The following is a 23,524-nucleotide window of genomic DNA, read 5'->3' on the forward strand; positions in this document are numbered from 1 at the left end:
CTCCACAAACAGCATTACCAGCTTCACTTATTACTAACCAGACTGACTTTATTTCATTTCCGTTTGAATGAAATCAATAGTTATATTTTAAAGTCACCATGATGGTGGTTAGCGTTTGCTTTAGTTTGACTCTTGACCCTTGACTCTGTAATGTAATTTTTTCCTGGTTGCTATAATTATGTGTCTATAAAACACATTTGTTGCAGCGAAAAAGCCAAGAGAACATGAGATCAGTTGATGTTGGCTGTTTATTGATGAAGGTGTAATCATCATATTGTGGCCTGAATCACTTATCTTTTTCAGTGTCTAATGCTTTGATTATTGGGGTTATGTGATTTTGTTTTAATTGTTATAGTAGCTGTGTGACCTGACAGCATTAGATCCAACAGTTAATCAAATAATATAAAGAATTTTAAAAACATTTAGTGCATTAAACTTTCTACATTATTACTTGGACATCAAGAATCAGTGTATGACTCTCAACAATGGTGACAATCAATGAAATGCTTCATGCTGCAGTGCATGCTGGGTACAACCAATCAAAACTCACCCATATCTCCCAGCATGCATTGCGGCATTAATAAATTATGCATCAGGATTTTTGTAGCTTTTGTCACCATTGTTGAGATTCATATGCTGTTTCTTGATGTCTGTGTGAGTTTAAGTATTGCCATAGATGAAAGGTTTTTGTGCACTAACTATTAAAAAAAAAGTATATTGTTTGATAGATTTCATGCTGTAAAATCAAATGGCTTCTGTTATGGATAAAAGCTGTGGCTGAAGTCAGTTCTTGTGTTTCTCTTTCCTTCAGTGATTCTGCTTGTTAACAGCAGGTGTTCATAATTAATGCTCAATCATCAGTTAATTATCTCATTAACTTCAAGACCGCTTTACCTCTGTAGTGTGCACACATATGAACACTGAGCAGTGTTAACCCTCTGAGGTCGAGAAACGCGCCGACGCGTTTTGCTGGATTTTTTTCACATAGCAGCAACATAAACTTAAATTACTCCGTCATTTATGGTTATACAGAAAAAAGAAATATAAAAAAATAATCTGTGATATTTCTACTTTTGTATGTGTCCACTTACAATCAAATCAAAACATTGTGCTTTTGTAAAATAAAGAAAATAAACAGGGTGTGCGTTCTGCCTCTCCGTCGCGGTGAACTTTTTTTTCTTGAGCACGTCTATAAACTGAAACAAAACTCAGCGAATCCTTCTCACACATTTATGAGCCATATACCTTTATACACATTTAAGTGTGTACTTTTAAATGATCGGATTCAAACTGAAAACAAATATTCTCTGTTTAAGTAATTTGTATAAAACCAACAGGATGTCCAGTATCTCAAACGCTTGCTAATTACTTTTTAATTCGACACGCCCACTCGCGCAAAAGAGATTCACATGCAAATCTCCACATGGGACGCGAACGCCCTCGTTACCTCAAACACAAAACACCAAAACACTTCACAAGTCTCTGCTTTTCGTCGAGTTTGGAAGACACGTCTGAGCTTACATGGATTTACCCCCAGAAGAAGAAGAACGCGATTTGAAGACAAGAAAGATGTAAGGTAAGAAATTCTTACTTATTAGTTTATGGTATTGTTGCATAAACTTCACATTGCAGTTGAATTGTTGCTTCATGCATATGGTGAATATTATACTATTTAGACCCGTGTTTACTGTTAAATACTGTTTGTGGATATCTGCTCAAACATAGATATGTATAACCATAATGTTTAATATTTTGGAGCGCGATGGCGTTTGAATGTAGGCTATCATATTTTGGAGCGCGCTGTGGGTTTGAGTATCATATTTTGGAGCGCGCTGTGCGTTTGAATGTATCATATTTTGGAGCGCGCTGTGCGTTTGAATGTATCATATTTTGGAGCGCGATTGCGTTTGAAAGGAAAAATGCACCAAACATTAGGTTTATGTTTTTACTATTATCTCATTTCATATCATCATAACGAATGGAAACATTTGAAGTAACATATGATAATCAATATATTTTTCTCTAGCGTAGTTGTTCTTGAAATCTTTTGGAAGATTTAATTTATTGTTATTATTATTTTATGCAGCACTGCGTAGCCTATGCCTACAAGGCACAACAAACCTGGTGTTCATTATATATTGTTGGAAACGTGTGTGTGTGTGTGTGTGTGTGTGTATTCTGTGAATTTTAAAAAGAAATTTTAACCAGAAAAATCTCAAATCTATTCCCAAAATCGTGCAGCCCTATAGTTTCTCTTGATATCAGTATGTTCACAGTTTTTTCTTTTTTTTTTTTCTTTCAGGGACCAGATGCAACTGAGTCCTGCTGACTTCAACATTCACATGAGTCTGCATGAACATGGTAAAGTGAAAATCAAACACCTTGGAAATTAAAGGTATGTACAATGTTTTTAGGAATGGCACAAAGGTCTCTGTCTTTGGATCATTGTTTTCAATGTGCTCTTTTGTCATTTGTTGTGTATTTTTGGATTATGTTGTGTTGTAAATAAATCCAAACAATCTAAAAGCCATTCTTTTTTAAATCTCCTCATTCTTTGTGCAAGGTTGCTCTGAATGACAGGGCCTGATCGCTCCTAATAGGGCAGTTAGGGGAGTGTCTTTGTCTTTCTCAGGTGTTAAAAGCTTACATATTCATGAGATGATCACGCCTCTTCGAATATGGCTTTGTCACACAAAACACGTCTTAGAAATTTTAAATCAATATATTGTCTTATCTGAATGAGCAGTCAGGGTGATTTTCACATAGTTTTGGAGCAAATATTCTAGGCTATGTCATACAATTTTCAAAAGTCTTGTGAAGAAATAATCAGTATGGGTTTCATGGCCTTATTTCAGTGACAATTTTTTTTTGTATTTTCACAAACCACGCATAAATGTCATTATCTCAAAACTACAAACTTTTACATACATGCTGCTGATATATTATTGTAGCAGAGTTTGTGCTGAATACAGTGTAATTAGACTTTAGCCATGAAAATGTCACTAGTAACAGAAAAAAACACAAATGTCAGAGCATGTCAGAACACCTCCATGGCCCAGAAAACAGCTCAGACCTCAGAGGGTTAAAAAGTGTTCAACAGTTAGCATTGATGTCCTGAAAGATGATATTGCACTGGCTGTTAAACACAAGCACCCAAATGTGAAGGAAGTTTCTTTGTCTGAAAATGTCACCTATAATGGATTTAACTACAGACTTGGAATGATCCTTCCATATGGCTCAATTGAAGGAATGCCTGCCTTCACTGAAATCATCCTGATGGTGGTTCTCAAAAAGGAGTTGGTCTTCATTGTTCGGAAACTAAGTTCTTGGTACATGGAACACTTCAGAGCCTATCAACTTGAAACCTCACCTTCAAAGGAGATTGAAGTTCTGGAGCCATCTCAACTGACCGATCCTTACCCCCTGGTAGACTACACAGTTGGGGCAATGCGGCTTGTTACACTCAAGCGATATTTTCAAGTTTAAGGTTTGCATTAAGTCATGTCTTTAAGGGTTGGGTCAAATATACATACATATTCATTAATGAAGGTCACAGTGGATTTGATTCATAATGCTAATTAATTGTTTATGCCTCTAACATGAACTTAATAGCACCCACTCATCATTCAACCATAAAAAAAAATTGTTATGCACATTTGTAATGTCTTTCTCTCTTTTCATCCTACTCAGAGGATCTCAAAGCATGGCGGGCGTCACACGGCTCCTGATGATTTTAGAAGAGGACAACCGCATCAAGTTGGAGCTTCCAAATGGCATCCCATCCTCTGTTGACGAAGTCATCCAGCAAATAAAGAGCGTCTGTGGTCTAACTAATGAAATACGACTTCAGTACTACGATGCTGATTTTGGAACTTGGGTTAACTTAACTTCAACCTCAGAACTGAAGGATCTTGCCAATTTGAAAGTTATTCATGTTGAACCCACAGTGACTCTATTCTTGGAATCAGTTGACATGTCTGCGGATAAGGGCAATTTTCACAGCCAAGGTGATTCAAGTATCTCTGCAAGCTTAGATGACTTGTTACCCGTAAGCCATTCCTCTAATACCTACAGAAAGGAGCAGTGGCCCAAGGTGTTTGTCATCCCAACTTTCTCTTATTCAACAGAATCCCAATTTAGGGCTGGAAATGCTGAGTACCAGAGAAGCCTGGTTAGACTCACTCCCAGTTCTAAAATGGTTTCAAACGTACTGGAAACACTCGCTGACAAAATCTTTTCTTACAAATCTTATCCTAGCGATGCAGACTTGAGCGAAGTGGCAGAGACACTCACACAGACACACCCCTGTCTGAAAGAACCTGGGTGCTTCAACCACAGTTATGGATGGAAACAGAGACTCAAGACGAAGATGTATAACTATCGCACATACCTGAAATCGCACAGTTCATCATCTGACGAGCTGACCGTCAACACTATGAAAAGAAAGTCCCCGATGGATGCCCACCCTGCAAAGAACATAAAGAAACCCAGGCGAGCTGAGTCTAACCATTACCCATCTCTACCTCTCATACCCCTTTTCCACCAACAAGAACCAGGTGCTGGTTCGGAGCTAGAGCTAGTGCCGGTTTGAACCGCCAAAGAACCGGTTTGCTTTTCCACAGGCTAAAAGAGCCAGCGCAGAGCCAGGTCTTACGTCACAGCTACGTCTCATCTTTCCCAGCAACATTAGCGCGGCGGCGCCAAACACAAACACATCATCAACAATGGCGGACGTTGCTTTACTATTGATGTTCATGGCTTTGCAGATCTACATCGGCATCCAAACACGGAGGATTCCAACGTGTTCGCGCGGCTCGCCATTATTTGTACAGACGGAGATTACAAGCGAGAGTAACGGTATGTACATAACATTTATTTTTAACAATAAGATGCCGACTTTAGCCTGAGATTTATATTTTAGCCTCAGCATGTTGCTAACCTCCTAGCATCGACTTTGCTGATAATCGATCACATTGTAGTTAAATGAATATGTATTAAGCATTGGTTGAATAAGTATAACGACGCCATTTTGTAAAAACTGTTTGTAATGTTATGTTACAAGCAACAAACACTCACAGTAATAAAACTAGATAATGTGCAGAAAAATGTGACCAGTGTCAGTGTTGTTTTATTATAGGCTTTATTATTATTATTATTATTATGTTTTTACTATTACTGCAGATGTAATGTGTAGCCTATTTAAAAAAATGTCCAAATTTAGATTTATACATGGTTTTCACTGGACAAGAAGGCTATGAAAATAAGTTGTCTGAAAACACAAAAAGACTGAATAAAACCTTTTAAATAAAGTAGCCCTGTCTTATAAGTAGTACTTATAGATTAATTAATAAATGCTTCACTGTTACAGCTCAACTGTTTTTATAGTATTTATACTGCACTGTATACTTTATAGAAAATATACATATTGCCCATAAATGAAACTTTTATATATATATATATATATATATATATATATATATTTATTTATTTATCTTTACAGGCAGTCTTGCAGCTGAAGGCAAGGCGGAGGTCACCAGTAATGTGGGCATACCCACGATCTGACCACTGGTGGGACACAATTGTTCCGGATTTCACCCCGTTACAATTCATGCAGAATTTCCGCGTATCCCCAGAATCGTTTGAGTACATCTGCAGTCAGGTCAAGAATGCCATGGGGAGAAGAAACACAAACTACCGTGTGCGTGTCCCAATCCGAAAGCGTGTGGCAATTGCCATTTGGAAACTCGCCACAGGTGTTGAATACAGGACAATCAGCCATCTTTTTGGAGTAGGCCTCAGCACTGTATTTAATTGTGTTCAGGAATTCTGCAACACAGTCATCACAATACTCCTTCCCATCCACATAAGATTTCCTGATGCTGAAAAGTTGCTAGAAATGGCCACTTTCTTTAATAATCGTTGGAGAGTTCCACAGTGTGTGGGTGCAATTGATGGCAGCCACATTCCAATAATTGCACCAGAGGATTATCCACGAGACTATTTTAATCGTAAAGGCTGGCATTCTATCGTTCTGCAAGCAGTTGTGGATGGCAAAGGTCTTTTCTGGGATGTTTGTGTTGGCTATCCAGGGAGTGTGCATGATGCCAGAGTGCTACGACAGTCACATTTGTGGGAGGCCTTAAGTGATGGGGAATTACTAGGGCAAAACAAAGTGACCATCTCTGGCTGTGATGTTGGACATTACCTGATCGGTGATCCGGCATACCCCATGCAGAATTGGCTCATGAAGCCCTTTTCCGACACTGGCAGACTGACCCCTGAACAGCACACATACAATTACAGGCTGAGCAGTGCACGATCGGTTGTGGAGATGTCTTTTGGGAGATTAAAAGGACGATGGAGGTGCCTCCTAAAAAGAAGCGACTGCAAGCTGGAGCTGAGCAAGAAGATTGCACTGACCTGCTGTGTGCTCCATAACATTTGTGAGGAACATGGTGATAATTTCACTGAAGAACACCCAGACAGGACTCTAAACATTGAACCTCCTGTTCAGAGATTACCTGAGCATGCAAACACAGAAGGGGCTGACATCAGAGCTGCATTAATGATGTACTGTTGCTTGTGTTTAAGGACATCTGCACTTTCCTAAATTGTATTATATTCTCATCCATTGAATAAACCCTATTATCTCTAAAACTTGCATTTTGTGAATAATTTCATAAGCCATTTGATTGCCCTGTAAACACCTACTTGACTAACTGCTCAATTCTTGCTTTATGGTCCTCAATCAACGATTGACTTGAACTTTCACACTTCTGACCGGCATGAGATTCTTTTGTAAATATTCTTTTGTTTGAATTCAACCATTATAGCCTTTATTCAGGCATTATGGCTTGCCATCAACTCCACTTAAAGCCCACTATCCACCTATTATCTGAAGCCTTTCTTAACCAAATATTGTGAATTCTTATACAAAATATATTGTGAAATAGATATAGCTCCTGCACGACAGATGAATAGAGCTACAATTAGCACCAAACACAATTTAAAATATTAGCCTACACTTTTCCTCAATTCATGAACAAATTTGGATTTTAATCATATTTAATGGTGGAATGTTATAGATTTTTATATGCAGCTAATCGCTTCCCCTGATTAACATGTTTAATGTCACATTTATATGAAAATAGACTAAATTGCATTAAAAACACAAAACCATATACAATATTTGCTGTGTATATGGCAAATAAGTGTTAAAGAAACTGAACCAGACATTTGCATTAATAAACATGTTTATTTAAACAAAAACAACCAATAGAAATCTTTATAAAACTTAGAAAAATATAAAGTGCAGTAAGTGAAAACAAAAATTGTAAATAATTTAAATAAAGTTACATAAAAAGCAGCAACCAAAAATACTGCGAATAATTTGTGCACTTGTGCCTCCATTACGGCCATCATGCGCCCAAGCAGACAATGTGTCCGCTCATGTCCTAACGCAAGGCATCATCCGTTTCAGTGCTGTAAGAACCTCTCATCTGCGAATTGTTTGCAATCATTTTTGCACTCCTGCCTCCATCACGGCCACCATGCGCCCCATGAGTCCAAGCAGAGAATGCGTGTCCGCTCTCATGTCCTGACGCAAGGCATCATCCATTTCCTTGCTGTGCTGCAAGAACCTTTCATCTGCCCTTTCTAAATATTGCACCAGTTCTGAGGTACTATCTCTCTTCCTTTTTCCTGTGTACAACAATAAGCAGATAACAGATCATCAATGTGTTGTCATAGCATTGCAAATAATTGTTTTCTGCAGGGAATTACACGTATGCATCTACTATATTAATTATATAAAATAAATATATAGCATCATACTAAATCAATATCACTTCAGATTTTGCTCATGTGCCATAATAAAGCATCAACATTATATTGCATATAGCAAGTTAATGTCAGATTGACTATATATTCTATTTTAAACTTTTTAAAAAAAAATTCTATACTTTTCGCTTAAGGTAATACAATTGAATTGTTACATAAAGCATTTTGTATTGCTGTTCATTTAAGTTAAATGAAGAAAAACATTATTTCAGTACCTGATAGTAATATACAGTATGTGTGTGTGTGTGTATATATATATATATATATATATATATATATATATATATATATGTATATATTTATATATTTTACAGACACATCTCAATGTTTGCATAGTGTATGGTGTGACCATTTGCACTTACCCCGTTCTGAAGATGCTTCTCCAGAGCTGCTACACGACGGCGCGGGAGAGCTGCAGCCCAGCGGTGGCGGCAACTCAACATTGTCATCATAACGTTCGTTGATGGCAGACAGTTCTATATATATATATATAAAAAAAGACAGTGATTTAAAAAAAAAATTCTCCATTACACTTTACACACTGTTCTGTGATACACATGTAATACAATCCTAGCTAGCCACATTGCAAACACTGATGTAATAAATTAGAAACAGCTAAAAGAACTGGCTAAGAACAAGTACAATAAAAGAAGAACTTATAAAAAAGAACTTACCAGGATCATTACAACTTTGCTGCAGCGAATCATCCACTATTCTCACTATTCTCATTCACTATAATCGACTCGAGCATTACTGTTGCAGAGTTCAGGGCCCCGGTCACCTGGCATGCCGGCCTATCGCAGAGGACAGAGTCCAGAACGTCGAAATGTGTGTTTCGACGTGGGCGACCATTTCCGCTTCGACCGAGGTCCTTTTTCTGGTCCCTGTAGTCCTTTTTTAGTTTTTTTAGTTTGTTGCTTATCTGTTCGAGGCTCCGGTCGAACCCCGCTTCAGCCATTTCTCTTTGTATTTTCTGCAAAACCGGTTTCGTCCCCGTCTAACTTACTCTGGACTTCTGAAGAGGACCAAAGTGCAAGAAATCAGCTTGTTTCGTCGTCTGACCACTGCTGTTTTAGTCGCGTCCATCGTGTTTAGCTGCTGTTATCTCGATTAGCTGCTATTTGAAAATGGCGGTCACAAGTTTCTCTTCAGTCTTGTTGGCCACGGTAACCCCGCCCCCAGCCTCTGACGCAAGCGGTTCTTTCTTGGCTCCGTTCTAGACCCTGCAATGATTTTACTGGTTCGGAGCTGGTGCTTTGGCGGTGAAAAAAAAAAAGAACCGATTTGAAACTAGGCTCTGGCTCCGAACCAGCACCAGCTCTGCCTTGGTGGAAAAGGGGTATCAACGAGACCCCAGAGTCCATGGAGCAAGAGAGAATAGCCCTCTTGTTTGAGGTAAAGAAAAGGAACAATGTCAAAACTATAAGAGAGAAGATGGCTCAGACGTTTGCATTCAGGAGGCAAAAAATTGTCGACAAGAAAACATCTTTGCTCAGCATCATTGAGAGATGTCCGGCACTCTTAGAAGTTCAAGAGGTACACTAGCATTATTCATAAATATATATATATATATATATATATATATATATGTGTGTGTGTGTGTGTGTGTGTATATGTAAAGCTAAATCACATGCTTTGCTTGAAAATCATCATCTATCTTTATTTGAAAAGAGTAAATATTTAAATATTTGACTTTTTTGTGTATATGTATGTGTGTGTATGTATATATATATATATATATATATATATATATATATATATATATATATATATATATATATATATATATATATGACGTATGTTCCCCAGGTGAATGCTGAGTTCCTGAGGGTCACCACAATACCCCTTGAAGCTAAATTCATGGAGAAGCTCGATGAGAGGTGCAGTGAATTAATGCAGGTGGTCAGAAAGAAGGGTGGAGCCATTCGTGAGAAGACAAGGCTGCTGCCAATTGTAGAAAAGGTATATATGTTTTTTTACTTTCCTGTTCACCATCATGTCATCTCAAGTCGTCAATACATTTTAAATATACTGTACATTATTTATTGTATTGGACATGGTCTCGGACATTTTTTCCCTTGGTTGAACAATATTAAAATTAGAGCTTATTTAGAGATATCAGCTGAATGGCTTAGTGCAGGCGCTAACGGCGCCAGGTGTGTATCTCGTAATTTACCCCACTAATAATGCCCAGAATGGTACCAAACTTCTACAGTAGTACAAATAGGTTCTGTACACATAAAACGAGGCATTGGAAAGTTTGTAAGTACATCGGGAGTTTATTTAAATAACACTTGCCTGACAGCGAATGCTACTGCTAACGTGCTTTCTCAACTCACAGAAGTGACGTCAACGTCCACGTTAGCAGTAGCATTCGCTACTCCTGTTTTATCTTGTCTGTGCCTTGTTCATGTGATATTAAGAAGAGGATCTATGACCTAGGGAAGCATCTCCTTCAGTAGCTTAGTCGGTATAGGGTCTAACATACATGTTGTCGATTTAGATGAATTAACGAGTTTGCAAAATTCTTCCTCTCCTATAACTATAAATGAATAGAAATTTACGTCAGTGATACTTCAATGCACTGCCTGATGCGATACTGTAGTAGACGGTTACATATAGTTATAATTTTGTCCCTGATCAATCTTGTGAAGCCAGTGTTCAACACTCTCTGCTTGCCTTAGCTCGATTCAACACGGTAAGCTTGTAATCATGTTTTTAATTCCAGTTGTACTGGTGGATTTCCACGGGATATTCAAGCATGTCTTTGCGTCATTACGTCACATCTGTACACATAAAGGAGTCTCGGCTAGTAGGCAATGAGTGTGAGGATGTTGGAGGTGGAGATTTATAGCCTTTTATCACAGCACTTGATATAATTCAACTTATTAATTTGATGGCGGATCCAGAAAGGTTCAAACGACAATCACCAGTGACAACTGAAGATTCACCCGTTGTAAAACGCTAAAGACTTCGGATAAAAAAAAGAGACTGCAACCGGCCAATGCGAAAACAAGGATAAATGTCAGAAGGGCATTAAATGTAGTCACGCAATACTGATGTTGTTAACATTATCAATTTGAGAACAAAGTATAAATTGCACGGTTTGACATATGATAAGCAATCGTTAGATTTAATCAGCGTGATTTACTGCAATGCTTTTTTCCCCTTAGGGACCGTTCGGTATTTATGGAAGGGGCCACCGGAGGAAAATAGGGGAGGGTCATGTCTTTTTATTCTTTGTTGAGGGGAGGGTCATTCAACTTTTTTTAGTCTAGGGGGAGGGTCACACAACTTTCATATAGGCCTACATGAAAACAGCAACATTTCAAAGTGGCTTGTTTGGTGATATTTTTTTCCATTTAGCTCCATGTTGATCTCGCGTTATCAGCCCCCCTTCGATATCAGATGGGTCTGACCCAACAAAAATCCAGTTTGGCGCTGTTTGACAGTGCGCGCGCACTTCAGTTCGCGCTTAGAAAAAATGCATCATGTCAGAACAGAATGCCAATGAAATGTTTACCCGGCAAAGCTTTAAAGCACGAGCAAATAATGAACTTTTGTGATTGCGAATAAGTGCACAGTGTCCTGTGAGTGTAACTCTACCACTGCATTAACATGTGATGTGAACGTCGAGTTTTACAGTATTGCGACTGGGCGCCAGAACTGCAGCTGATAGAATGTGCGCTGTAGCGCGATACTACCATATTTTAGTTCCATTCTTATTTTGTTTCCACGATGTGTAAGATGTAGGGCTACCACATCTTTAAATTACTATTAGTATTATTTAAGTTAACATAATAAAATACGTAGACCTACACCACAAAAACTAGTTGAGGATAAATTCGTTAAAATTGGGCGATTCCAGTGTTATAGACGTAACATTTGCAGTCAAAACTTGAAATATAAATTCTCAGAAAATGCATTTAATACCAATATTTTGGAGTCAAGACATTAGAAAAATAAAGGAGTCAAGACATTAGAAAAATATCAGTCTACACATTAAATTTTATATTTAATATGAGGGAAATACACATGTGACGTGACGTGACACAAAAAAATCTTTAACTTTTAGGTGGCAAAATATGTTTTAGTAATTCTTCTATAAATTACACTGTGCAAACCAAAAGATATATACCCACCGGATGAATAAAGATCGGCCTCCACAGAACATAAAATATTATTTTAATTTTATTTTTCGTGTTCGCATTTATGTGAAAAAAACATGACAGAAAAAGGCGTGACAGTTCTCCATTACGGACATGACTGCTCTGAAAGCGACTTTAAAAATTTCACAGAGACCTCAAACAGAAAGCACAAAGCCTTTCTTTAAAGTGAATTTCGTTTTTTTATTAATTGTATCTTAATTTTAATCAATGTTTCATCTGGATTTAATAAATAATAAGTAAATATAGTAGAAAATAGATAATCATGACACAGAGGCGCGGGCGAGTGAACTGGACTCTTGTCTCATAAATGAACCGAAACTCACAGTTTCGGGAAAATATATAGAAAGCTTGAAATGTCTACTTTTAAACAGAACAATTCAAAACGAAGGAAAACAGACTGCTTTCTGCTTATGAAATGTGCATTTCTCTCTGGCGCGTTCTGAGAAGATCGCGACGCATCGTCAACTTCATCTTTGCAGTCGACACAGAAAACACTTGTTTATTAATAAACAATTAAAATGTTTCCTTGCTATATTTGACATATTAATAATCATTACTTTTGCTGGTTCTTTGTGACAGCTTTTAGATGCTTTATTGGCAGCCCCACCCACATGTTGAACGAGTCACAAACATCAGCACCGAAAACATGATTTTTTTCAAATCTAAAATCGTGATACGAACCAAATCGTAGGTTTGGTCTATCGTTACAGCCCTAGTAAGATGAGAAAGCAAGAGTTTATGGTTTAAAAACAAAACAAAAAAAAGCAATGGCTATCTGAACATCTTTGCCAAGCGCAAACCAGTACAGAAGTAGGCTAATCAATAAATTATCGGGGAGGGTCATGCCTTTTTTCACAAACATTTTGGAGGGTCATAGAAAAATGTATTGCTGGCGAAGGGAGGGTCATGTCTTTTTTGACGACAGATCTCAAAACTCCTCCGGTGGCCCCTTAAATAAAAAACGAACAGTCCCTTAGTTGGTCAGAACAAAAGTGGATGTTACTTACTTATTCAGGCGTCATTTTCCAGTGAAAACTCTTATGTTGGTCATACTTCCAAAAAGTAGAATATGAGATTGTGAATGACAGTATCCACACCGGCACGGCGATTGACAGCCGCACATTCTCCTCAAAACATCAGATTCATCTGCGCTGTGCCGTTTCGAAGCACAACCCACGTAAAGTTGATAATTCTACATTTTCTTTATCCTCCAGGCCAATAGCTTACCTGCTTTCCCCCTGATCATAGTATGTTTGCCTCGTCCACATTAAGCTTTTAGCCACTTTGTCGGTTGCTAATTTATCATAGTTATGGATAAAGACAGGTTATGTCATTTTTCAGGATTATTATCAATACTTATTTAAAAAAAATATATATATTTTTTTATCCTCTAGTTTTTGTAATTCCTGATTATGTCGTTTGTATAACTAAGAATTTTAGTTCCACAATCTGCGTGACCCTGATTGGCTGCGGGGGTGTCCCATACGCAATATTTTTTTTTCCCAGGATGGTAGGGGAAGACTCATGAATTCATTAGGGAAGTCATCCCTGATTGGTCTTAACCCCAGTGACGGGTAGGTTTAGGGGCGGGGTTAGGGAGGTCATAAGACCCCCAGTGACGGGTAGGTTTAGGGGTAGGTCATCAGACCAATCAGGGATGACTTCCCTAATGAATATTCATGTGTCTTCCCCTACCATCCTGGGGAAAAAAATATTGCGTCCTGTACGCGCGGCCGATGGCGTCACCGCTCGCTCGCGCCGTCTCTTCCTTTATTGAGAGTTTCAGTGTCGAGTCTTCTGAGGTGAGGAGAGCAGTTCATGGTATTTCTCATATTTACACAACCATCACACACACTTTATACAGTTTGATTAAGCGACAGGCTCATTTCTGTATTGTTTTCATCGATCACAGCGATACTTGTGCGTCTTTTCTGGCGTCTTCCTTCTGAAATAAACATTTAGTGCAGCAGCAGCGAGCATGAGGAGAATATGTTGAGTTCATTCAGACCTGAGCGATGTTGTTTGTGTGATTGTCTCGATGTTTGGAGTGAGAACTGTTACTGAATATCAAGTAAAAGTTTGAGATCTGAAAGGGGAATTGATGGGAATCGATCTCAATGTTACTGTTGCCGTTTTCATGTTTACCTTTATTCTTTGTCGACATTTATCTTTGGCAGATTACATTTACTTATTAAAATTGATGTAGACACTTTATATTGCCCCTGTATGAATGTGGGAAATATCAAATATATACATGCATGGGAATATAGATACATATTAATGAAGTTTGACACAGGAAACATTACATTTTCTTAATTTTTAAGATTTTTATGATCAGTTTCTGTACAAATACGTAACATGTTAATGATGGAATTACTTTATTGCTATTAAAGGGATAGCCTAGTTCGCCCAAAAATTTTAATTATATCATCATTTACTCTCCCTCAAGTTGTTTCAAACCTGAAATTGACTTCCATAGTAGGACAAAAAAAATACTATGGAAGTCAATGGGGTCCATCAACTGTTTGGTTACTGACATTTTTCAAAATATCTTCTTTTGTGTTCAGCAGGTACTGCACGATAAATAGATAGGCAGGCATAAATGCTTCGTGTCATTTATTATAAAAACAAACTCAGTAATTTATATTTTTGATTTTGGCAGATCAGCTCCTCCCACTGTAATTCATCATCAATGAAGCTCCTCCCACAGCAAACACATCATCAGTGAAGCTCCTCCCACAGTAATTCTCCAATAAATGCTGTAAATTCCCATCAGCTACAAGTGAAGACGAGCATCAGGAATAGCTGAAATCTGCAAAGATTGAGTTTATTAAAGAGGACAGTGAGAACATGAGTGATCCAGAACCCTGCAGAATGAAACACACTGAAGATCCTGAAGAACAAAGAGGTTGGTGTTTATTCTTCATTCATTCATGAGGCTGAAGAACATTCATGTTAGAAACCAGTGTTTCCCACAGAATTAGATTCTAGGTGGGGTGGGGTGGGGTGGGGTGGGGGGTGATTAAGGCACAACAAAAGGGTTAAATATATCATATTTGTATTGACACGTATACACATTTCCATTGTCAACACTTAGTGTTAGATAACTTAAAGACATTGCTATAGCTACATTGCTATGCCATTGCTACACTTTCTATGACTGCTCCACAGACTTCTTGTTGCAAATTTTGCACCCTTTGAACATTTTATTTTACGGGCCTTTCTGAAAAAAATATTCCAATGCTCCATCATATGGGAAGGCCTCAGGACAGGGTCCATTGATGGAGATCCTCAAGCAAGCAGGCAGCCAGGTGTTCTCCTTGAAGCTGTAAAACATTTGCAATAATAAACATTTGCAATAAACATTTGCAATAATAAACAATGTATCATTACCAATAACTGATTGTTCAGTTTAATTACGCCATGGCCCCAAACATGTTTTATCAAATAAACATATACAGTATATATCTTATATGATGTGTATTAAATTTTAGCTCAAAAACAATTGTAATAAAAGATAGGATCATAAGATGCGCAATATATCGGGTTACATGGTTTTTACCACTTAATGAAGTTTTGTTTTGTATATCGTCAGACATGATTTTTACCACTTCATTAAGTTTTGCTTTGTAGAAAGCCTTTCTTTAAAGCGAATTTCGTTTTGTACAAATTGTCTTAATTTTAATAAATGTTTCATCAACCAATTGCTTGTATTTAATAAATAAAAAGCAAATATAGCAGAAAATATAATAACTGTGATATGGAGGCGCCGGCGCGACGCGTTCACTTGCATTGCATTGTGAACTAGAGCGCATCTCATCGTAAATGAATGAAACTCAGCGTAGGCCTATGCCTCATACATTAGCATTAAATATCTTGGCTGCATCCTTTCTAGAACAGACAAGGGCTTTCTTGCGGCTCGCATCAGCAGAGCATTGCATTGTCCATAGACCGCAAAACAATCAGCGGATGGCGGGCGGGTGCGGCTTTGAAATTTGGTCAGAAAACGTTGTTGCGGATGATGAGTTTTGTAATGAAATAATACCCCATCCGCGTATATCTATCGATAACAACATTGAACACTACACAAATATCAATTGTATTTTTTACATTTAGGCGATCAGTGTCTGCTCGTTTATTCAAACTAAGTTGTCCTATAACAGATGAACGTTGCAACGGCACCCCAAACACCGCGTCATAACCGTCATCACCAATTCTGAAACCGGCACACCCCTACTAATAACTAAGCTGGGTCTCCGAGCCGCGTTTCCATTACCCTTCAAATCGGAGGGAGGGAGGGAGCAAGCTGCGCGCAGCTCTACAATAAAATACAATTTTACCCATACAATAGTAAAAAAATCAGAAAATCAATCCGTGGCGGTAAGCGTTGATATTGTGGCGGGCCGCCACAAATTAATGAATGTATGGGAAACCCTGGAAACATTCAAGCACATCATCACATTTAGATTAAACAGTTCAACTATGAAACGGTATAGAATGTTCTGGGTTTGTTTCCACAAATGGTCAGTAAAGGGAGGTTTGAGACATTTTTATATTGATTTTCAACATCAGATCAAGCTAAATACTATTTTAACTGTTTTATTTTACATTTATTATATATCTGGTTACCAATTTGCAACAACGTTACCAGAATTTTAGTCATTTTCAACATAGTTTACAAAATGATTATGCCTTTAATGAGTAAACACCAAATTACTGAGTTATTGGTTATTCATGGTTATAGAGATTCTTCTTACAGTAACTTTGGTAGCAGGGTTGATGAATACAGTCAATGCTACAGTTTGTGTAAAAACTGAGACAATGGATTGAGATTAGGCTTGTTTGAGATGCGTCTTGTAGTCGAGAGTTGGCGGAGTGAGAGAAGTGCAGGCGAGACGGACAGATCTCTCTTCTCACAGTGGATAAGAGTCAGACACCTGTGAGATCAGGCGGATATCGCGGGATTCACGCTCGTGCGCGGTGTTGCTAATAAATTTAATTGCTGGTTCTAATTTAAGTTCTGTTGCTTTTATATGAAAATAAATATAATGAACAAGACACCCAATGTACTTTTTATATACCCAATGTATATATTTTATTACATACCAAATACGTGTTTATCAATAATTTTACTTTAATTACAGACATGTTTTATATATATATATATATATATATATATATATAATAAATATGACAAAAATCCCATATATAGATCACACTGTCAGAGAGTTTGGGAATACTAACATATAATTTATACTAGGGCTGTCAGTTAACCCCCTGAGGTCTACGGTATCGCCGGCGATACCAGCTCGCTTTTTTTTTATCAATGTAAAAGAAACTCATAAATACTCTGTTGACTTTGATTTTCCATAGGAGTTTCATACATCAATCGATTCTGTTAAATGTGTATTATTTTTGTGTATACTCACAATAAAAACAAAGTGTTGTGCTTTTTGCCAAATAAAGAAAAATAAACACGAAGCGAGTTCTGCCTTCTCTCTGCCAGTGAAGTCCATTCTGAAATGCGTCCGAAAATGAACAATAACTGAGCGAATACTCAGTCAAACAGGCATACAGACACACAGGCATGAAGCTTGAATTCTCTTCTTTTAAATGAAGTAATTTATATAAAAAACAAATATTCTCATCTTGTGAAATCTGTATTAAAAGAGAGCGATTCCAGTCGAGCTCATCTCATCTCATTACGTTATAATCGGCCACGCCCACGGAGAGCGCGCGCTATTCAAACGCAAATGACTGAGACGATCCCATACAAACTGTGAACGCCCACATATCAGCTCGAGAAAACACATCAAGTTTATTCAGATAAGTGTACTTGTCTACACTGTCTCGCAGCGCTGTGAGGAATAATAATAATGGAAAACTTACCTCAGAAGTGCGGGTATTTCGAGGAGCAACGGATGGAATAATGTAGTAAGTTTTTTTTTTTCATTCTCAAGTAAATCGCGTTTCTGTGTGAATGAATGAACGCAGAGATGCGCTGTTTACCACAACTCGCAAAAAGACGGTTTAAATTTGAATTGCGTTTCTGTGTGTGAATAAATGATCTGCTTTTAGCAAACTATTTTGCTATACTGAGTAAAATCGATTGAAATATGTTGAAATAAAATGTATTTGTATAAGCAACGTATTAAACTGCAAATTAACATTTATATTCCTTATAATAAAAACGAAAGACCTATGTTACAGACATATGAAAGACAACATTTCGTTGATTAGTTTTGGATAGATTACACATTTTTACTGTAAAATATCTGCCACCTCAAATAAGCTTTTGTTTGCCAATTTTTGCTAATATGTTAAATATAGTATGTTTTGTCAATGTAGGCTATATTCGAAGTTTGAAATATGTATGATAAAATGTATACTTTAGTTTTTACAAAGAAAGATTACACTTCAATTGTTGTTGTAATTGTAACCTTTTTAATAAAAAAAATATATATTTACAAGGTAAATATAAGCATTTTCTTTAAATAATTTTTATTGTGTTTTATTATTGACAAATTTGGGGAGAGGATACATATTCCAAAACTGAAAAAACAGTATGAGAAGCAACTGCACAATTAATAGACATGTTTTCCTTGGATATTATACAATTTGCAAGCAAAATTTGTGAAAAAAAAAAAAAATTGACATGCTTCCAACTGTGAACCAATTTGGTAGAATATATATATACTGTATATATATTGCTCTTGCATTCTTTCTTGTGGCTATAGGTGACACACCTGAATGAATGGCTCATTAAGTATGCGGGCCCCATTGTCTCCTAAGGTGTGAACCACTACATATGCATGATGCTGTTGAATGGTTGACGCCCCTTGCGCATATTGCCTTTACAAACAAAAAGTGTTTTACAAGATTTAAATCAATGTATTGTGTTATGTGAATGATAAGGGCAGGATGATTTTCACATCATTTTGAAGAAAAAACTCTAGGCAAAGACATCAATTAGTCAAAAGTCTTATTGACACGTATTTAGTATGTGTTTTGTGGCCTTATTTCAGAAACTTTAGTTTTTAGTTTTTTCAATAACCATGCATAAACATTATTCTCTCAAAAATACAAACATGTACATGCATGTTGCTCACATATTATGGTAGCCCTGTTTGTGCTAAATAGAGTGTAATTATACCTTTGCCATTAATATGTTTATAAGCAACTGAAAAAAGCACAAATGTCAGGGCATGTCAGAACATCTCAAGTACCCCAAAAACCCCTCAGACCTCAGAGGGTTAAACACGTTAACGCAAACCCATTTTAATGGCGTAAATTTTTTTATCGCGCGATTAACGCTTAGCAAACTTTGTAGTTTTTTTTTATTTTTTTTATTTTTTTTTATTTTTTTTTACATTCTTTTGCAACAACTAGTAACGTTAGTAAGACTAGAACACCACACTGGATCTAGCTAGACCGGAAACAAAACAACAGGCACGCCGGCGCCGCACACACTTGTTTGGGCTTGCGAGCCGGCCAAAGAGTGGACGAGAAGCCGCATCTAGGACAACTTGTATCGCACATCGGACTGCACACTTTCTCAGTTTATGGCCAGCAATAAAAACGCAGAATGGCGCCGCCGGTGTGTGTACACTCATAGTGAATAATGTGTTCGAATTTTAAATACGAGGCGCTGCGCTTCACTTCTCGTCCAATGGCGACCCCTAGGGCTGGGCGATAAAACGATAACGATAATTATCACAACATAATTTCTCGATAAAACGATATCAAGAGTTCGATAAATGTTCAATAATGTTTATGCGCCAAAAGCGGAATGAAACTCATTTGAACCGCACGCCACACGGACCATTTATCCGCTCGGCTCAAAGTCCAAATGGCAGCGCAGCGCGAGCTCACTAGAGCAGATGCGTTTACTCTGACCGGTCTCGTCATGAGATTTAGTGAGAAGCGCTTGAATTCAGCGAAGAACACAAATGTCTCAGCGATTTAAACCAGTTTAAAGGCAGATGAAACAGCACTGACAAACAGGAGAAACACTGTGCGCAACGATACAGTCAGAAGGCTTTTTTGTCTACAAATTCCCATCATTTACCATGGATTTACTGTAATGTTAGCCTAGTAATATTAACTGCACCATGAAATGTGGGATATACAGTACATATTGAATTGTATTATATTATTAATGTAGACAATGTATTAAAGGACTAATGGAATATAATTACAGTATTTAATAATGTATTTAGGCTACTGTTTTTCATACAAATACCATAGAAACCATAAAGTTGCATTTTGCCATGATAGTGAGGTGCTGTAGGCTATGCCTGGCTTTATCTGTGGTTATCATGATCTAAATGCATGATACTGGATGACCAATGTTTTAATTTTAATAAAACTCAAACAGTCAGAATATTACATTTTACCAAATAAAAATTAGCACATGCAGAAACTAAGAAATTAATTTTCCAATAAAGATATTTATTTTGTTAAGGAAAAATGACAAATGTTTTAATGTTCTACCTCAGATTTGTGAAATGTTCTCCTGTTCGGCAAGTGTTTGTCATGATATGTTCTGACAATAGTTTAAAACCACAATTAATGCTCTGGTTTCTACAATTTTCACTTAGGAGCAAAAATCTGCCTTTAAACTTGAAAGAAATAAAGATTTGACATTTATCGTGATAATTATCGATATCGACTGATATAAAAAAAAATTATCATGATTTTTTTTTTGGCCCATATCGCCCAGCCCTAGCGATCCCCCCCTTTAACGTTACGTTTTGAGTGGATGAATGATGAGCGCGAGACGACGAAATGGATGCCAATAAGATTCTGAATGGAAAGTTTAATTTGAATAAAGTTGCCAAATGGTTCAATTGATAAAAACCAAAGTGATCTGTGTGTTTTGTCGTTGTGAACTGAGCTATCATCGCAGCACGTTCAGTCTGAAACACCACTTGATGGCCAAGCACACACACAGCTGATGCGAATTCTCCGCCCCCTCGTCAATATCAGGACCTCGTCAGTATTTCTTTCACCCTTTTATTGATGGACAGTGTTACATTGTGTGAGAGATTATTTGCTCCAAGTGAGAATGTTAGTGTGAAATTGAACACTACAGTATATGCCAATGTTGTTTTGTTGTTTATATGCCAATGTTGTCAAAAAAAAAAACATTTGCACAAAGCAAGCCAATCCACTTTTCCAAGTTGAGAAGAGCATTAAAATGAGAAAAAATTATGGGACAAAAAGAAATCAAGAGACATTTAGAATAGATAAAAATGTGCGATTAATTGCGATTAATCGCGAGTTCACTATGACATTAATGCGATTAATCGCAATTAAATATTTTAATCATTTGACAGCACTAATTTATACACACAAAAACTTGAGATCAGAGTTTTAAAATCAAACAGTTTAAAAGAGAACAATACATCACGGTTGTTTAAACCAATGAGCATTAAGCTGTGTCGTCAGCAAGTCGTTTCCCATCATGCTTTTGATCATCAGTCGGTGGAGAGCAACTGCAGAATTTGACACGTCCGCCTTGCGCTCGCGAGAGTTTCAGACACACGTTAGCATGACATCAGAGCAAGGCGGACCGCACATTTATAACCAGCATGCACCTCGCGCTCATCACCGGCGATCGGTTCTGCGCAGATTTTACTCAACAAGCCTATTTTTTTTCTTGTCTTCCCATCATGCAGTAGAAAGAGCCCAGATGATGTCCCTTCCTGTGTGTCACAGTATTAAGAAATGCTCTGTTTTTAAAAGGAGGAAAATCATGTCAGGAGTAACAGGGTTGAGTGAAACTTGTAGGGCACAGATAAAGATGATAAAATAGTTAATTTAAAGCCAGTTAAAGTTATGGCCACTCTACACTTTGAGCTTGTGAAGTTTCTACAGACACTGCAACGGCCGTGAAATGACGTCACATTCTGTGGCAGCTTTTTTACAAACACAAGTTCAACATATAACAAATAATAATAATTCAAAATGTAAAAATAAACAATCCACTCCACTTGAATGCCAAACGCTTGTGTTATTTCTCACAGAGTAATTCACTTGAGCTTGTGTTTCTGGTGTCCCACTTTCACATTCGCATGAATGGAAGTCAGTGGAAGCAGTGTTTCCCCTAGGTTTACAGCTTTGGGGGGTTGGTTGGGGAAAATTGACACAGACACAAACACTTAACCCTCTGGGGTCTGAGCTGTTTTCTGGGCCCTGGAAGTGTTCTGACATGCTCTGACATTTGTGTTTTTTTCTGTTACTTGTGACATTTTCATGGCTAAAGTCTAATTACACTGTATTCAGCACAAACTCTGCTACAATAATATATCAGCAGCATGTATGTAAAAGTTTGTAGTTTTGAGATAATGACATTTATGCGTGGTTTGTGAAAATACAAAAAAAAATTCTCACTGAAATAAGGCCATGAAACCCATACTGATTATTTCTTCACAAGACTTTTGAAAATTGTATGACGTAGCCTAGAATATTTGCTCCAAAACTATGTGAAAATCACCCTGACTGCTCATTCAGATAAGACAATATATTGATTTTAAATTTCTAAGACGTGTTTTGTGTGAAAAAGCCATATGCGAAAAGGCGTGATCATCTCATGAATATGTAAGCCTTCAACACCTGAGAAAGACAAAGACACTCCCCTAACTGCCCTATTAGGAGCGATCAGGCCCTGTCATTCAGAGCAACCTTGCACAAAGAATGAGGAGATTTAAAAAAGAATGGCTTTTAGATTGTTTGGATTTATTTACAACACAACATAATCCAAAAATACACAACAAATGACAAAAGAGCACATTGAAAACAATGATCCAAAGACAGAGACCTTTGTGCCATTCCTAAAAACATTGTACATACCTTTCATTTCCAAGGTGTTTGATTTTCACTTTACCATGTTCATATACAGAGACTCATGTGAATGTTGAAGTCAGCAGGACTCAGTTGCATCTGGTCCCTGAAAGAAAAAAAAAATGAAAAAACTGTGAACATACTGATATCAAGAGAAACTTTAGGGCTGCACGATTTTGGGTATAGATTTTAGATTTTTCTGGTTAAAATTTATTTTTAAAATTCACAGAATACACACACACACACACACACGTTTCCAACAATATATAATGAACACCAGGTTTGTTGTGCCTTGCAGGCATAGGCTACGCAGTGCTGCATAAAATAATAATAACAATAAATTAAATCTTCCAAAAGATTTCAAGAACAACTACGCTAGAGAAAAAATATATTGATTATCATATGTTACTTCAAATGTTTCCATTCGTTATGATGATATGACATGAGATAATAGTAAAAACATAAAGCCTAATGTTTGGTGCATTTTTCCTTTCAAACGCAATCGCGCTCCAAAATATGATACATTCAAACGCACAGCGCGCTCCAAAATATGATACATTCAAACGCACAGCGCGCTCCAAAATATGATACATTCAAACTAGGGGTGTAACGATACCCTCATGTCACGATTCGATAGATATCACGATACTGAACTCACGATACGATATTAT

General features: G+C 37.3%; 3 protein-coding genes across 7 annotated transcripts in view; 2 read left to right on the forward strand and 1 right to left on the reverse strand.

Moving 5' to 3' along the window:
- LOC309492186 (uncharacterized protein) overlaps window positions 1-23,524 on the reverse strand; it is a 202,022-nt gene that overhangs the window by 157,665 nt on the left and 20,833 nt on the right. Inside the window, exons 1-2 of one of the 3 annotated variants that reach the window (XR_014203443.1) lie at window positions 22,863-22,954; window positions 14,935-15,334 (exon numbers count right to left, since the gene is read on the reverse strand). The exons of 1 other annotated variant lie outside the window; for it this stretch is intronic. The gene's annotated coding sequence lies outside the window, so the exon portion shown is untranslated. Of the gene's footprint in view, window positions 1-14,934; window positions 15,335-22,862; window positions 22,955-23,524 lie in introns of those variants that run through there. One more of the 3 variants, XR_014203442.1, reaches the window with a different exon arrangement.
- Window positions 1-23,524, forward strand: part of LOC309490425 (uncharacterized protein) — a 131,133-nt gene that overhangs the window by 95,911 nt on the left and 11,698 nt on the right. Inside the window, exons 1-2 of one of the 3 annotated variants that reach the window (XM_082159585.1) lie at window positions 13,556-13,810; window positions 14,671-14,916. In XM_082159585.1, the coding sequence (XP_082015711.1) occupies window positions 14,859-14,916 (58 nt within the window). In that variant the 5' untranslated portion in view covers window positions 13,556-13,810; window positions 14,671-14,858. Of the gene's footprint in view, window positions 1-13,555; window positions 13,811-14,670; window positions 14,917-23,524 lie in introns of those variants that run through there. The other 2 variants (XM_082159586.1, XM_082159587.1) reach the window with 2 other exon arrangements.
- LOC309508248 (uncharacterized protein) lies at window positions 3,139-6,610 on the forward strand (the record flags this gene model as incomplete). Its single annotated transcript, XM_082182774.1, has 3 exons — window positions 3,139-3,487; window positions 3,691-4,857; window positions 5,501-6,610. Exon 3 carries the CDS (start codon window positions 5,540-5,542, stop codon window positions 6,608-6,610), a length of 1,071 nt encoding a protein of 356 aa, XP_082038900.1. The 5' UTR covers window positions 3,139-3,487; window positions 3,691-4,857; window positions 5,501-5,539.

This window comes from Leuciscus leuciscus (genome assembly GCF_965113295.1).
Source record: "Leuciscus leuciscus genome assembly, chromosome: 1".
NCBI lineage: Eukaryota > Metazoa > Chordata > Actinopteri > Cypriniformes > Leuciscidae > Leuciscus > Leuciscus leuciscus.